This window comes from Lates calcarifer, linkage group LG5 (assembly GCF_001640805.2).
Source record: "Lates calcarifer isolate ASB-BC8 linkage group LG5, TLL_Latcal_v3, whole genome shotgun sequence".
Taxonomy (NCBI): domain Eukaryota; kingdom Metazoa; phylum Chordata; class Actinopteri; family Centropomidae; genus Lates; species Lates calcarifer.
In genome coordinates this window covers 17,610,273-17,626,368 of record NC_066837.1, presented here as the reverse complement: position 1 = coordinate 17,626,368, position 16,096 = coordinate 17,610,273, and the positions used below count along the sequence as shown (strand labels likewise).

General features: G+C 40.8%; 1 protein-coding gene across 6 annotated transcripts in view; it reads left to right on the top strand.

Annotated features, from left to right (window-relative positions):
* Positions 1 to 16,059, top strand: part of tnrc6c2 (trinucleotide repeat containing adaptor 6C2) — a 131,674-nt gene extending 115,615 nt beyond the window's left edge. For all 6 annotated transcript variants that reach the window (XM_051070689.1, XM_018664988.2, XM_018664986.2 and 3 more), the window contains 11 exons: positions 491 to 631; positions 1,157 to 1,276; positions 1,578 to 1,661; positions 2,195 to 2,471; positions 2,730 to 2,888; positions 4,301 to 4,492; positions 4,805 to 4,954; positions 6,036 to 6,251; positions 7,586 to 7,659; positions 7,991 to 8,130; positions 8,799 to 16,059. In XM_051070689.1, coding sequence (XP_050926646.1) covers positions 491 to 631; positions 1,157 to 1,276; positions 1,578 to 1,661; positions 2,195 to 2,471; positions 2,730 to 2,888; positions 4,301 to 4,492; positions 4,805 to 4,954; positions 6,036 to 6,251; positions 7,586 to 7,659; positions 7,991 to 8,130; positions 8,799 to 9,147 — 1,902 coding nt within the window. In that variant the 3' untranslated portion in view covers positions 9,148 to 16,059. The remainder of the gene's footprint in view (positions 1 to 490; positions 632 to 1,156; positions 1,277 to 1,577; positions 1,662 to 2,194; positions 2,472 to 2,729; positions 2,889 to 4,300; positions 4,493 to 4,804; positions 4,955 to 6,035; positions 6,252 to 7,585; positions 7,660 to 7,990; positions 8,131 to 8,798) is intronic.
* Positions 16,060 to 16,096: the final 37 nt, after the last annotated feature.

The following is a 16,096-nucleotide window of genomic DNA, read 5'->3' as shown; positions in this document are numbered from 1 at the left end:
ACAGGCAAATTTTTTGGGCCCCTTGAAAAATCCAAATATTCACAGTTTCACGATCTAAACAACCAGCTGCTCACACTTGGTGCTCCGTTTATGCTTCGGTCCACAAGGTGTAATGTAAAGTTAGACCTTGAGGGTAAAAGCTTTGAAAAATGTTTTTAGACATTGCTGTGTGGATTGAGAATATGATCAGCCCAATGGGCCTTTGAGTAAACTTTAAGTTTTCTTTTTCATCCAACTCAAGTGCACTCATTCGTGTATTGAATACACCCATCAAATTCATAAAGACTTGACAGTTTGGATGCTTAACTCTTGACCTGACTCTTGAGGTTTCATGCATCTGTCTGCTGGATTGGTAAAAAAGACGCACTTCCTTCCCAGATCGATGGCTCATATCCTCAGTTACAAAATGGTGTAAAATAGCTTTAGTAATTTGAATAAATATAGAGGTTTTGAAGACGTTTCATTGTCCCTTTATGACTCCTACTTATAGATACCCAGTGGAATGTTTGGCAGTAGTGGAGCAGCACAAACCCGGGCCATGCAGCAGCAGCCTCCTCAGCCACCTGTGCCACCTCTCAGCTCCTCCCAGCCTAGTCTACGTGCTCAAGTGCCTCAGTTTCTCTCCCCTCAGGTAAATACACTGACATAATAAAGGCAAAAGGTAAAGTTGGCTGACAGATAGTACTGGTCGCACTATAACCAGGGGACATGATTTGACACCCAAAATTGTAAATATTGTACTACTGCATTTTTCTTTCTCATTCCATGTCTTAATCCATTAAATATGTACCCTGGCTTTGTGAATGTGGCTGTAATTTGTGCTGCATTGCAATGATGTTGAAATATTCTTTTTAAAATGTAATGACTATGAATTAGTAGAATCATTTCAGCTTCTCATACTATTTAGAAGTAAATCAGCAGAAGTTAAAAACATCATCACAAATTACTGTCTCGGAACAGCTGTGACTTTTGAAACCTCTTGGCTGTGCAAGAGTCCTCTGCCAGACCCTTTCCTCTTCTCTTTTCCTCTTTCTGCACGCATATTGTAGTGACTAGTTTTACCTTGCCAGAAGCTGCTCTTGCACAGTTGTTGTGATTTGCAGTGACTAACTTGTCATCTCCCGTTTTTGCCTCCCAATTCTTTCCTTCCCTCCAGGTCCAAGCACAGCTCTTGCAGTTTGCAGCAAAAAACATAGGTCTGAACCCTGCACTTTTAACCTCACCAATAAACCCTCAACAAATGACCCTGTTGTACCAACTTCAGCAACTGCAAATGGTGAGTCAACATCCCTCTTTGCCCACTGTTTTTGTCGCCCATCTTGTACTTAGAGGTTTTTGGCAGAGAATGTGTGTTGTGGAAATTTCTAATCTGAATGGAAAGGATGTGAAACAGAGCACAAAATAGTAAAATGTACCAATAAAGAGTGTGTCCATGAAGACGTATGAGAAATTAGAGGTTAATAGGTTACAATAAAACAACATTTATCAAATGGAAACCATTGACCACTCTGTTTTATTTTTTCCTCTATTAATGTGTTTTTTATTAATATATTGTACTTTGTGTTCCCTTCATTCAGGCATACCAGCGTTTACAAATCCAGCAGCAGATGATGCAGGCGCAGCGCAATGTTTCCGGGCCCATTAGACAACAAGAGCAGCAAGTGAGTCACCAAATGCACCGTTATACGTTATTATGATCATGAAAGTCATTCATTTTATCTGTCTCATCACATGTGAGAACTGACTCAAAACAGTGTGATACAACTTTTGAGGTTTCACATGATGCCATAACAACAGCAGATGAAAAAAAAAAACAATGCACCAACAGGAGTTGCTCAAACTTAAAGAAATCTGCATGGGAACTTCTCATTCAATATTAGCCAACAACTTGTTCTGCTTTTGTGAAAAGGAGAAAGAGTTTTGTCTTTGTAATTTTGGTTCTTCTCGTCAGAAAGATATCTCTGTGTCCTGTCCATGCTGTTTCATGCTCTTATTTTCTCATCCTTTCCCTGCTAACCTTATCTGTTTTTCCTTCCTCCTCACTCTTTCTTTCTTTATCTCTTTCATTATTTTCCATCCAGCTTGCTTTTGCCGCCACATAATTTGACTTAGTCTTCTGCTTTCCTTGCCCTCATTGCCCAACACTGCTTTTTCAAATGTGTCATTGTGACAGTCCCTCTTTTTTTTCTCCTAGGTTGCACGTACAATCACCAACATGCAGCAGCAGATCCAGCAGCACCAGCGTCAGCTGTACCAGGCGCTGCTGATGAAGCAGCAGCAACTTCCCTCTCATTCCTCCTCTTCCTCCTCCGCTGGTCTGCATCCCCCTGGTGGCCCTGCCGGAGGCCCTGGCTCTGGCAAATCAACCCTGGACCCCTTCACAGGCCCACACCAGGCTCCGGGCCTCGCCGACACACTGCACACCAAAGAGCCGCCGTCTTCGCCCAATGCCTACAGCACGTACCCTCTCTGTGAGTCAAGGACATTGCACAGCACCAGGTTGAAAAGAATACTAGTGAATGTGTCCGCGAATCAGTCCATAGCCATTTTTTCACCTCCATCATCTCCTAAAAAAGGATCAATGAACAGTTCTTTTATGAAATTAAAATTGTTTTCTTTTGTTAAAAAAAATTTCACTGCCAACTTACACATAATGAATAAAATAAAATGACAGATTTTTCGTGTGTGTGTGTGTGTGTGTGTGTGTGTGTGTGTGTGCATGCGCGCAGCTGGACTGAATCCAAACATGAATGTAAACTGCATGGAGGTTGGGGGTCTGTCCTTGAAGGAGCCCCCTCAGCCCCAATCCCGCCTGTCCCAGTGGACACACTCCAACTCCATGGATTCTGGCAACTCCTCAAACATGGAGAACAACCTCAATAAGCACGGTATGTTGCAGAAAAGTACACAGAAGCATGAACATTCAGTACATGCAGTGATAAAAAATGAAAAATGGAACCAGCTATGATTCAACAGGGATTAGAAATTAGAGAAAAATGTCACTCTTTCCAGTAGGTGAAATAGCTCTTTTCTGTACACTAGACATAAATGGACCTCAGAACTGAGAGAGAAAAGTGCAAAGTGTACAACAGTGAGGGTTCACTGCTAAGACTTATTTTTAATACAGCCCTAGTATGAATAACAACAGTGACTTTCTCAAGTACTGTAAAATATAATTTGATTAATTGTGTCAGCCACGTACCGAGTCACATTTCAACCTCTGACTTGTTTGCAGATGAGAAATTCAACTATTAACACCAGCTTGTTGTCACTCAGAAGCTGTTTCCCTGTACATTGGCTTTTTCTAAGAAATCTCAGAACTGAAAACACCTAAGGTGTCAAGAGTGCCCTGCGCTGACGGTGACAGTTCAGTCAAAAGCTTTTTCAGTTTGTCATTCACTGATAGAGCGAGCTTAGGAGCACAACCCGTGAAACCTCTCCTCACACAGATGGAAACCCTGACACCACATATTTTAGGTTTCTGCACACCCCTGGTGACACTCAGAACTTGATTTTATTGTCCTTAATTTTTCTGTGCTGCAGTTTATATATATATATATATATATATATATATATATAAAACAAGTATGATCACATCTGAATATGGTTAAATAAAGTAAATGTATATTTGTATCTTTAAATTAGAAAGTAAAATACAGTAAACATGAGACACTACAGTCTGCATGTCAGTCTCATACTCACACTCTTCAAGCTGTTTGGTCAGGTTTTGGACCACAAAAAACAGAGATACATTGACCAATGTGGATTTTCCTGCCAAAACACATTGGGATTGTTTACTCTCTTGAAATGAGTAAATGGCTAACTCGCACTAACTTGTTAACTCCTACACTTTCCATTTTAACATTAACTGCAAATTATCATCAGGCTCTGATCTGTACCTTTTTTTCTCTCCGCGCGTTTTGCCATCATCACTTTGATAAGAATCTATCAGCCAGAAACACTTATCATAAAGTATCATCCACTTTCCATTTCATGTACTATGGAAACATGTATTGATGGCTTTGAGAGGTACCCAGTTCATCAGTAATCTTACCCTTATCACACCAGTGACATTTAACTTGGAAAAAGTCCCAAATCTGCTTTTATAATGTTAATATTTTGCATGTGTAAGAACTGATTTTATGAACAGACGTGAGTTAAAGAGTCTGAAATTCAACATAATGCCTATAACCTGTGCAAAAAAAGATAAACTGTACATCGTTTTCTTACTTTATCAGAGTAACCGCGTATTTAGTCAAACTGAATTAAATTTTGTCTCTTATTTTTCTCTACATGCTAGGTGCCATATCTGCTGCCTCTACCCTGGGACCCCCTGGGAAGCCCCCCCAGCTGGAGGACTCATATAGCCCTTACAATCTTATATCTAGCTCTGAGTCGCCCACCACCCCCCTGGTGCCACCTGACAGCTGGGGCCAAGGCAAGAGCCCCAACGAAAAGATCTCTAACGGGACCAACATTAACTGGCCCCCAGGTGAGGAGAAGATATAAATATTGTACACTTTTATTAGCCAGACTGGTTTACAGGTGGTGCTATTAGTCTTTTCAGCCTTCATTCCTTTCCTCTTTTTGGTGTGGTGATCAGTAGTTAACACTAAAAACTGACTACAAAACAGACATGAATTTATAAGCAACTGCAAAAAAGTTTATGTAATTCTTATGAAAGCAGTGGCTTAGAGGCTTGTTTGGATTAGGAGTCATATCATAGCAGCATTTAATTTATGCAAGATGTGATCTTGTTTTTAAAAGAAAGCCTTTTATTCAGTGCTTTATTTTTCACCCTTAGAGTTCTGCCCAGGTGTGCCATGGAAGGGCCTTCAGAACATTGACCCCGAGAATGACCCCAACATGACCCCTGGCAGTGTTCCCAGCGGTCCCACCATCAACACCAACATCCATGATGTCAACCGATACCTGCTGCGGGACAGGAATGGAGGTATGAACAGAAATGAGGCCATAAATATCACTTTAAGACGACCAGTAACCCTTCACTGTGAATTAGATGTAAATTAATACTCACTTAGACAAGCTTACTATCTGTACTCCACCACAGGCCCCAGTATCATGTACTTGTACTGATGCAGACATTAAGTTACTTGTTTTTTTTTTCTTCCTCTGTCTCTGCTCACAACACTGTTACTCTACGACCACATAGCCACTTCCCCAGCTCCTCCACTTCAGAATGGCTCTCTGCCTCCATCCATCAGTGACTGGCCAGTTAGTGGCTACTCTAGCTCTTTCATTCTGTCATCCTCTGATGGAGACAGCTCAGGTACACATCCAGCATATCTTTCCTCCGCGTGTGGACCTGTTAGACCCCTCTTCATCTAATAGCCCTTAGACAGTCCCAAACCTTACCCAAACCCTGACCTGTCTTATGACCCTTCTTACTCCAAATCACACCTAAACTTGTTCCCTCTGTGCCTCTGTTAACACCTTTACCGATACTAAGACAGCAACCTCACCTAAATGTGACCTTCAACCATCTGTGCCCCTTTAACCCAACCCGCAAAAAAACAAGCCTCAACCCAGGTGGTCATGACATCAGTACACACCCTGTGTTTTCCGTGTGTATTTGTGTGTGTGCTCTTTAATTGAAAAGGCAAGGGATTCTCGTGAAGAATTTAGTTCTTTTCTTTATGAAAGTCATTTATGATGTGACTTGTAAAATGTACTATGTTGAGACACTATTTGTCTACAAGCATCTTTTTTACTTTGGCTAAAATGTTAAAGGGAAGACAGAGATTACACATAATTCTGAACACAGATCAGTTTGTTTAGCACATCTTTAGAGAGATAGATACTGAGTCTTTCCTAGTAGGATAGTAGACCTAGTTGAATTCCATGCAAGCAATCGATCAGTTATGTGTAATAAGTAAATAGCCTATTGAAACAAAGATTTCAGGTGGGTGTGGTAATTTTCACCTGACTCAGTTCTATCTCTACTGTCTTTGTCTCTAAGTTTTATATTCCATACTTAACTGTCCTCAATCTTCCCATCCTCTCTCTGTGTAAAGGTAAACTGTCTGACATGAAGTCCACCTGGTCCCCAGGGCCCATCTCCCAGAGCCAAGCCTCTCTCTCCCACGAGCTGTGGAAAGTCCCACAGGGGCCGCGCAGCACCACAGCTCCTTCTCGACCCCCACCAGGTCTCACCAACACCAAGCCCTCCTCCACATGGGGTGGCAACTCGCTGGGCCTGGCCCAAGGCTGGAGCGGCTCCTACTCCTCTGGTGAGTGCTCATTTTTATCAAGGGAGCTGACTGGACACTATCTCAGTCACAAACTCATGCACCATTACTTCAGACTTTTCAACCAACCTGCGATTTCAGCTGCAATTCAAAGAATGATATTGAAAGAAAGAAAAAAAAATAGATACAACAGATTTGCATCTACTTGTGTACCTTGTCCAAATTAATTCTATGGGAAATATTTCAAATTGTATCAACAATTGTGAATCTCAGCTTTTACTTTGAAGTATTTCTCCTTATATGAACAAGATCCTCTTAGAGTATCCTGTTAAAATTGTAATATAATTCCATTAAGAAGAAACAATTCAGTTGCTGAATTGAAGCTGTTTACAACATCAGTAGTAAATAATTTCATTTAAACAAAGTCTTGAATTAAAGGCAACTTTCAGCCAAGGTAAAAGCACAGATGTCTGTCTTGCTATGAAGTATTTCGCACCTAGCAAACACAGATTTGACTGTAGATGCATAGGTGTGGCGAAGTTCACAGCTGTGACTGTGTGCTCGCAGCACTCGCTTTGTAAATGCTGGCTGAACACACCCTGCCAAACTGACATTTTGAGGTCTGCTGGCTCTGCAGAAAGCCACATTCAAGTATCATGCTCGTGACCTTGTTTTGACATGACACGTCTACGTTCATGTCGATGAAAAGGAAAGCATACTTTTAGTAGCACAGACGAGAATCGTGTCTGGAAGTAGATAACAAACTTTTTCTGCTTTCTGCTGTGACCTCAAGCCCAGAGTCCTCTGCCTCTTAAAATAATGTGACAGACACACAAACTTTGAAAGGCAATCACATTTTGAAATATATAGTTTCCCTTTTATAATTCCATTATAAAGGCTCTGTCACTTGAAATCTGTCACACTCAATATTTTTTAAAGGAGGTGGCATCTAGGCTTCTTATATTTCATTTACTTATTGGACCATCTTGTTTTTAATTTCAGTATTGACCCAAATTAAATGATTTTAATGGGTGGCTCAGGAGGTACAGCAGTCGCCCACCAATCAGAAGGTTGGCGGTTTGATTCCCGGCTCCTCCAGTCCACGTACCGAAGTATCCCTGGGCAAGATACTGAACCCCAAATTGCCTCCAATGTGTGTCATCGGTGTCTGAATGTGTGTGTCTGCATTAGAAAGCACATTGTATAGAACAAGTGCTGTATGAATGTGTGTGTGAATGTGATCTGTAGTGTAAAGCGCTTTGAGTGGTCGAAAAGACTAAAAAAGCTCTATATAAGTACAGTCCTTTTACCAATGTAAAGACAATAGCTAAAACACTTAATACTTTACATTATAATTGTCTTTGTTTCTCTTACAGAGGGAACCACTTGGAGTACTGACAGCTCCACCAGGACTAGCAGCTGGCTGGTGCTGAGGAATCTCACTCCACAAGTACGTACTCATGTGTATTATGAGCCAGCATAGTTAAATATGAGGAACTCTCAAAATAATAATAAAAACACTGTCAACAATAATTAATCTGATGGACAGGATGCTCAAAGTGGAGCAAACATGATTTTGTGCTTTCAGTTTGCTTCTGAGTGAGTGTGATGCATGTTATTTGGTAATCAGTGCAGAAATACAGTAAAGGATAAAAATAGACTGTGGACAGTGAGTAGGGTAAGTGAACTGTGACTGAAAATATAGTATCAAGTAGATGAATAAAATGAGATATTAGTTGCAACTGAAATTTTTTGCACCTTGGTTTTCTTCTGTGCTCCAGATTGATGGTTCAACTTTGCGAACCCTGTGCATGCAGCACGGCCCCCTGATCACATTCCACCTCAACCTGACCCAGGGGAACGCTGTGGTGCGCTACAGCTCCAAGGATGAGGCCGCCAAGGCCCAGAAGTCTCTGCACATGTAAGCCTCAGATAAAATCTCTTCCCTCAGCCAAAGTGTTCTTACAGAGCTGAATCAAATCTTAATTTTTGCACTTATTTCCTTTTAACTCCCACTTCCTAATTTTATATTAAAGTGAAGCAACTTCAACAAAGAAAGGTGGAAATGGGAAAACCCGTTGTTCCTCGTTTCTTTTTGGTGTTTGCCCATAGTGAGAACAATTAAGCTTTTTGGATGAGGAAGTTATTTTTGTATCTGGGCAGTCACATGAAGGAGTATGTGGGGAGTCATGTTGAAGTCAGCTGTACTGTAATATTACCGTGATATTTGTAATCATGAAAGTAAAAATGGGAGCAGATACCAGTGTCTGGGGGCACACTGTCTGTGCTTTATCGTGAAGTCCCAAATTTTATTTTGCTAATAGTGGTTGTCATGGAAACAAAATACAAGATGCGTGACCCACTTTTCATTACCGGTTGTATGAATTGTGATTACAGCAGTGCATGAAGAGGCATAATAGCATAATCAAGCTGTAAATAATCAGAATCATTTGCTTAAACAGTGTGTCAGGTGTATGCTGGACCATTTTTACACAAATAACACATTTTTGAAACATTTAAACTATTAGTTCTTTTTCTGGTTGACTTTTCACTGCAAGGCCAATGATTTTCCTTTTTGTCCGCTGTAAGGTGTGTGCTTGGAAACACCACCATCCTGGCAGAGTTTGCCGGAGAGGAGGAGGTGAACCGCTTCTTTGCACAAGGTCAGTCACTAGGGGCAAACACCACTAGCTGGCAGGCCAACCCGGGAACCAATCAAAACCGGATGGGCGGGGCAGCGCAGTCCCACTCAATTGGCCAGTGGAGCAGCAGTGGTGGTGGAGGCAAGGCCAGCGGAGGTGACCTGCTCTGGGGCGGGGTACCCCAATACTCCAGCCTGTGGGGACCGCCGAGCGGAGAGGACGCCCGCGTGATCGGGAGCCCCACCCCCATCAACACCCTGCTGCCTGGAGATCTGCTGAGTGGGGAATCCATGTAGGATGATGCCACGATACACTAACCAACCAACCCACCACCACCATGTCATATAAGCCATCGGTGGAGAGTGGGGTGGAAAAAAAAAACAAAACAAACAAAAAAAAAAATTTTCATGAACAGGAGCGAAACCCAAGCAAATCATGTGGCGATAATCAGTATCAATTTGAACTGTTTTGAACTGTGAATTGTGATTCAGAAGGAGGGGGTCCCTACCACACAGACTGCAGGCTCCAGTCCTTCTGTTTTACTTTTGTCCTTCTTTTTGGTTTGGTTTACCTTTTTTGGAGAAAAAGCAAGTTTTTTTTTTCCTTTTGGTATTTTTGAAATGCATCACAACAAACTGAAATGAGACACAACACAAAGAAACCTTTTAAGTGTTTTTAGTTTTTCCATAAGTAGACATGACATTCTGTGTGAAGTGTTTTTAGGAGAAGCAATCAAAGCTGCCATCTGAGACTTTCCTTTTCCCTCCAAAAAAAAAAAAAAAAAAGAAAAGAAAAAAAATCATCCCAAAATAAGACTTAAAACAACCATTCCCAGCATGCCCATGGCCAATGATGTGGTTCAAAGACCTTTACTAGTTATGTTAACATTTGTTTCTCAGCACTAATATTAGCCTTAAGTGCTCTCTGGCCCAGGTCCTTCCCAAGCCGCCTTTTTTAGTTTGTTTTGTAACTGAAGAAATAGCTGAAATCTTGCACAGTTTCACCTCTGAGCCAGCAAGTGGTACAGGACACGACTGGTGACCAACTCTGTCACTGGGCAAGTAAGGAGGCCTGGCCACGTGACTGGCCCTACCAATCATCAGCTTAATTATTTTAATTTGTCTTCTCAAAGGGATTGACTCAGCTATTAAATGTTCTCTTTTTTGTAGGTTTAGATCCAAGCGCATTTTTGATATCTATCACAACATATAAGCTGAGAGAAGATTATTTGTCAACCTCGTTGCAAGTCTCCGTTTCCATACATGACTATGTATGTCCGGTGGCACCTAATCATTGACATCTGCAAGCCCAGAACCTTCAACTTGGAACCCAGTCACTTACTGGGGCTTTGTTGAATTTTCTATTGTCCGATTTGTTACGAAGCCCAGCGATCTGTATGGTCAGCCAGTTTTCGGGAGAAAAAACGAACACAATTTCACCTTCATGTGACAGTTCATTGTGCAATATAAACCATAGACTTTTCATCCGTCCATACTCGATGTCCACCGGAACTGGTTTCTCTTTTGAGTTTTGTTTTTTTGTTTTCCTTTTTTTTTTTTGATTGTTGCTGATTGCAGCAAAAGACCTTGGAACTTCAAAAACCTTACCCCTTTTCAAAACTTGGATTCCTTCCAGGCCACCAATCCCTCTGAAACTGTTGGGAAAACTCTGCAAAGAGGGAGAAGCAGCTGTTGAACTGTGCATGCAGCAAACTGTTAAAGAGTGAAACTGGGTTCACAACAATGCACACTTCCTCTCTGCGTGCCACAGCCACACCCAACAGAGACTTGAATCCACAGTGGGATTGAATGGTTCTGGGTATCTGGCACAATACCAAATAAGAGGGGTTTCTCCTAATGCAGTAGACCTACGAGTGTTCCTTGCGTTTGGTACTGTACAAACAGAAGAGACTAAGACTTTTATAAATTCAAAGGGTTTTATCATAGCACTTATGAAGAGCAAATCGCTTCAACTGCAATCCAATAAATCAAAAAGGAGCAGCAAAAACATTGAAAACAACAAAAAATCCTGCTCTTTTATGTACTGTATCTCTTTCTTGGAAATGTGTCTGGCGTTGTTCCTCTGGTAGCAGGATGAAGGGAAACAAAACTGAAATGTACCATTGGACTTTGGGGGGAAAAAACTGCAGTCTATGATTTTTTTTTCTCTTTTTTTGAACTTTATCAAAGTGAATATCACTGTTACTCCAAATGTTTAGCCTTGTTCTGTTTGGAGGCACTAGACTTGCAACGTCAGCTGTCTCTGACACCTGCTGGCCAGTCAGTCAGCCAGTCAGTAAGTCGGTGGGTGAGTCAGAGTGGGGTGGGGAGGGGGAGTGTCCACTGAGTGCCTCTCTGTTGTGGTCCTCTGGGTGTCAAGCGGCAGCCCCACTTCCTCCCGGGCTCCATTTGAACCCTCCCTCAGTCTGGCAAAGAAAGCGGCTCCTCCAAGACTGGCCAATCACGGCTCTCTGCCATGCGCGGCATCTCCAACGGGGGCCCGCCACCACTCGACCCTGCTGTCGTCCTGCTCTCTCCCCCATCTCTCAGTTCTATGACACAAAGATCACTTTAGCTGGAAGATGTAATAGTCATATTTCTGGAATTTTTGCCAGTGTACTTTTTTTCTTAAAAGATCGTTTGACTTTTTTTTTTTTTTCCAATATGTTCTATTGTTATTTTTGTCTACATGCAGTGGTCTACAAAATACTGGCTGCTGAACTAGCCCTTCACTGTTCATATGCAGAAACACTTTGGTCAGAGGTGCCTCTGTATGTTCATCCTGTGTATTGAATGCAAAACGAGGATCAATACTACAGACCGTTATTGATTGTCTATTTGTTTTTAACTGATCATGCTTTTGTGTTTGACAGTATTCTGTAGTACTTCCAGGTAGTATCTTGAGATGTGTAAAAAAAAAAAAAAAAAAAAAAAAGAAAGAAAAAGAAAAAAAAGGGTGTGGGTGTTTGTCGCTCCAAGCTGCTCCGCCTGCCCGCAGGCTGTCCCCCCTTGCCCTTTGCCTAGCTGCTACGCTATAACCTCCTCTCCTCCTCCACCTCAACCAGACCCAGTAGCCCTCCCCTGACCAGGCACCAACAGGCCCTTGTATCTGTTTCTATGCAAAAGACTAGAGGCTGGGGCCCTTTACAGCACGCCAAACCTGACTTGGGAATGAGCACTCCTCCCAGAGCTTAGCAAACCTGAACACCCTCCCACCCCCCGTGCGCTCTTGTCAGCACTTCAGAATGGCCACCGTTTCTGTAAAGTCAGGCTAAGCCACCAGAACACTGTCATTTACTAAAGTCCGAACACTTTATCAAAGGTCGGCCTTTCTCTCTGCGCTGAAGACACTTCTGTCCAGCTTGATCTCAGGGTAGGGGAGTTGATGATACCAAGTATTGAGATGCAGCTCTCCGTATCTGTCCTTTCTACTGTGAGAGCAAAGTCTTAAAATTTAAAAGGCCATCTGCGCAACAATATGTACAGACCTCATGCCTCGAACGTAATCCTAATTGGAAGGGAAAAGGCTTGTATTGAATCCTTTTCTCCAAAGGTGGCCTATAGTTACTGTTTGGGGGCATATTAAATGCATGTAAAAGATGCCAACAAATCGTGCCAATATAAATTTGCTGTGTCATACTGTGTCTTTTGTAGACAGCACTTCTGTTCCCTGTTTGGAGGAGCTTTGATAACCTTTGCAGAGGGTGCAGCGGGGGACAGGAGGGATCAAACAAATGGGCGGCAACATCACACCCTTAAATGACTGAGATTTTTTTTTTTTTTTTTTTTTTTTTTTAAATGCTTTTATGGGGAATTCCCCATGCTAAGGAGAAAATCTACTCAGTTGGGGGTTCCAGTTTGCTACAGTGCACAGTTGCTGATGGGTAATCCCGGGTACATATTTTTTTAAAACCAAAAATGAAATTGCATTTTAACGTCATTTTTATGAAGTTTGACATAAAAATCTTAAAAATGCTAAAAAATCTAAATGAAAAAAAAAGATCTATAATATGTTAAAGCTCTGCACTTCTAGCTGAAACGTCTCCGGTCATCAGCTTCTACTACCACCATCTAAAGGAGTAGACTGGTGGCCGGGGTGCCTTTTTGTGGATGCTGTATTTATCTCGTTTTTATGTTTGTGTCCTGCTCAAAGCGGGCCCACTGAACTGTACATTTCCACAGACCCAGATGGCTTGGGCCCACTGTATCAGCCTCACTCCTCTCACTCTGCATCAGCAAGAGGGGAGGGGGCGCATTTCAAGAGGTACAAAGTCTTAAAAACATTTAAAAAAAAAGTTTAAAAATTAAAAAAAAAAAAAAAACAAGAAGAAAACGGGAAAAGGCTACCTTTCAGGACTTGCAGTCCTGCAGCACACAAGCAAAAATCACTATTGCCTGTTTCTGTAACTGCCTTGATCCAAGCTCAGACAGACCCAATAGCCGAGGACCTCCCAGCATCCTGTACTAACTGGAGAACCCTGACAGTGAAGGGGGTTTCCCATGCTGCACCAGCATCGAGAGGCTCTCCTCTCTACAGCTCTGTTCTAGATAACAGTATATACTGTATGTATACACTACATATATATATATATACTGCGAGTACGGTGTGTGGTATCACCTCTTCAGACTTCTTGGATCGTAACCTCTGAAACCTTTTGTTTTTGTTTGAAAGGTCTTGGTTTAATACATCTGAAAAAGAGCAATATGTATTTTCCCCGCAAATAAGTGATACGAAGGAAAGAATTCGGGTCGGGTGTAAACTGATACTTGATTGATTGAAAGCTGTGTCTTTCTATGGAGTTGGATATGCACGTTCTGGTTTTGATGACATATTACAGTACTTTGAAGTGCTTGTACTGTAGATATGTGTTTGTTAATTAGCCTGTCTAAAAGCCCAACCTGAATCACCTGGTTTGATGCATATTTTACCCAGTTGATTGAAAAAAAAAAATCACAAACATATCAAAACAAAACAAAATATTGAACACAAATACTTGAATCAAGGAGCGCCAATAACGTAATGTGAAGTCAGTAATATTTTTTTTGTTCTCTCCATCTGACAGGTACACTTAGGGGCTTTTAGAGAATATCAAAAATGTATTGCATTAAGTTACAAATACAAAATCTCTGAAAAAAAATGCAAAAGTCATCTTAGATGTGTGCTTGAAAGTCAGATGTTTGTATGAATGTGTGCGCAAGAAACTGTGTGTGTACAGGGCACATGGCCTGCTGTTATGTTCCACTCAGTATGTCATATTTTGTGTCTGTTTTTATCTTTTTTGTTGTTGTTCTTCTGTCAAAAACTATTCTGATAGACATTGTTATTATCTTCTAACGTTGCACTGAGTGTCTTCTACCCCTCACTCAGCTAATCGTAGATAAATGAGTCTAAGTACGGAGGGGAGATGGTGACAATTCATGTGTACATGTTTACTCAAGGACTTAATGGATTTTTTTCATTCTATCTGTAAAAAGTTTATCTACCTTATAGTGGCTTTTATTGTGGAATAATCCAATACAAGGATTATCATTGAGTATTGCACCATTTTGTTCCAATTATACTAGAAAAAAAATGAGAAAAAAAAATCAAAAAAAGAAGAAAAAAACTACAAAAAAAACTACAAAATGAAAAAAATGGGGAAAAAAAAACAAAGAACTGTGGCCATAGATAGCTGTAGAAGGACTAGTAATCCCTATGTTAACTTCATGTGGAAATGGAAAGGGATAAAGTGTGGGAGGTGAGTTTGTTACAAGACTCATTTCAGAGGTGCCTATCTTTTCTGTTCTTGTTTGCAAAAGCCACTTGTCGTTTACAAGCATTTCATTTGTCTGAAGTTCAAGGAACTAGGAATTTCTAACAGGAATGTTGTAAAAACAAAAAAGACAGAAAAAAAGGACAAATTTCATCTTCCATCAAATATGGACATGAAAATCTTGCAAAATGAAGATTTATGCTACTTTCAGAACTCTGGGATTGATCAGTGTTGTGTCATACTTCAATTTTTAATTTCTCTTTCAGTGTGGACAGACTATCTTTGTATGTATTGAGTTGTGATTTTATGTTTTCTGTAAGCAACGCAGTTTGCTCACTATCTTGCACACTCATAAAAGATGTGGATTTTGTCTCAGGAAGACCAGGGTTCCAGATATCAACTCCATCATTTCTAGGTTTAATGTTTGTGTGAAAAAAAAGAAACTGAATACAATTAAACTCCAAGAAAGCACTGAAGGTTATGAGTTTAACAGAATATAGAGTACCATTGTTTCTTTAAAACTACAAAAAAAAAATGTTCGTAGCAAGTTACATATTTACCAAATAAGACTGAGAATCAACTTTGAAAAAAGTGGAGTGCTTTACATGTGAAATCTAAGTAGAAATTGCTTTACATTTAAACAACGATCAATGGTTTTGATTGTCAAAAAGACAGAAGATGCATTTGTATGTTTTGACTCTGTACTTTTAAGTTTCCATCCTGTAGTTCAGGAGCATTGTGCAAGAAGTTTTTTTTTTTTTTCTTTGTTTGTTTTTAATCATCTCTCCTGTCTGTTAACGCGTCTGTTCCTGTGACAGGTATTCAATAGTTGAGACATTTCTTCATGTAACAGATGGTTTTCAGAGGCAGGTTGAAGTGGATGAATTAAGCTGGTTTTTAAAGGATCATGATCTATGCACAAGTGGGAGGGAAGAGTCCAAACCGCCGCAGCCGTAATGCAGGCGCTTTGTCGACTCAAGACTCTGGGGTTTAGGGTTTGATGTAGGGTTGTCCTTGTTTTTGTCTATTGTTCAAATTTCCTCCACTCTGTTTTCTCCCCCCACCTCCTTATTATCATCTAATGTTTCAGCAAAACTTTACATTGCGTCACCATGCTGTGTAATCCTTAACCAATGAGCGCTTATCCTTCTGCTAAAGCACTGTGGGTTGTACTGAGAAAAAAAAAAGCCCATGACTTTTAAGGCTGTCTGTTTTTTAAGGGGAGGGTGGGTGGGGGAATGGGGGTACTTTGCCTTTGCCTTTCTCTTTACTTTGGAAAAAAAAACATTAAGGAAAAATGTCTGTAACTGAAATACAAAGTTGTGGCTTTTAATGTTGTTCTTTTTTCTCCTCATAGAATGTGATTGTTAAGGACATGCACCGAAAAAAATGTTTCCATGGATTATGGAGCTTCTTTCGGACTATATTAATAAATTACAATTTTTCTTGGCTGTTACTGAGTGTCGTGTTTTTTTGTTTTTTGTTTTTTTTAT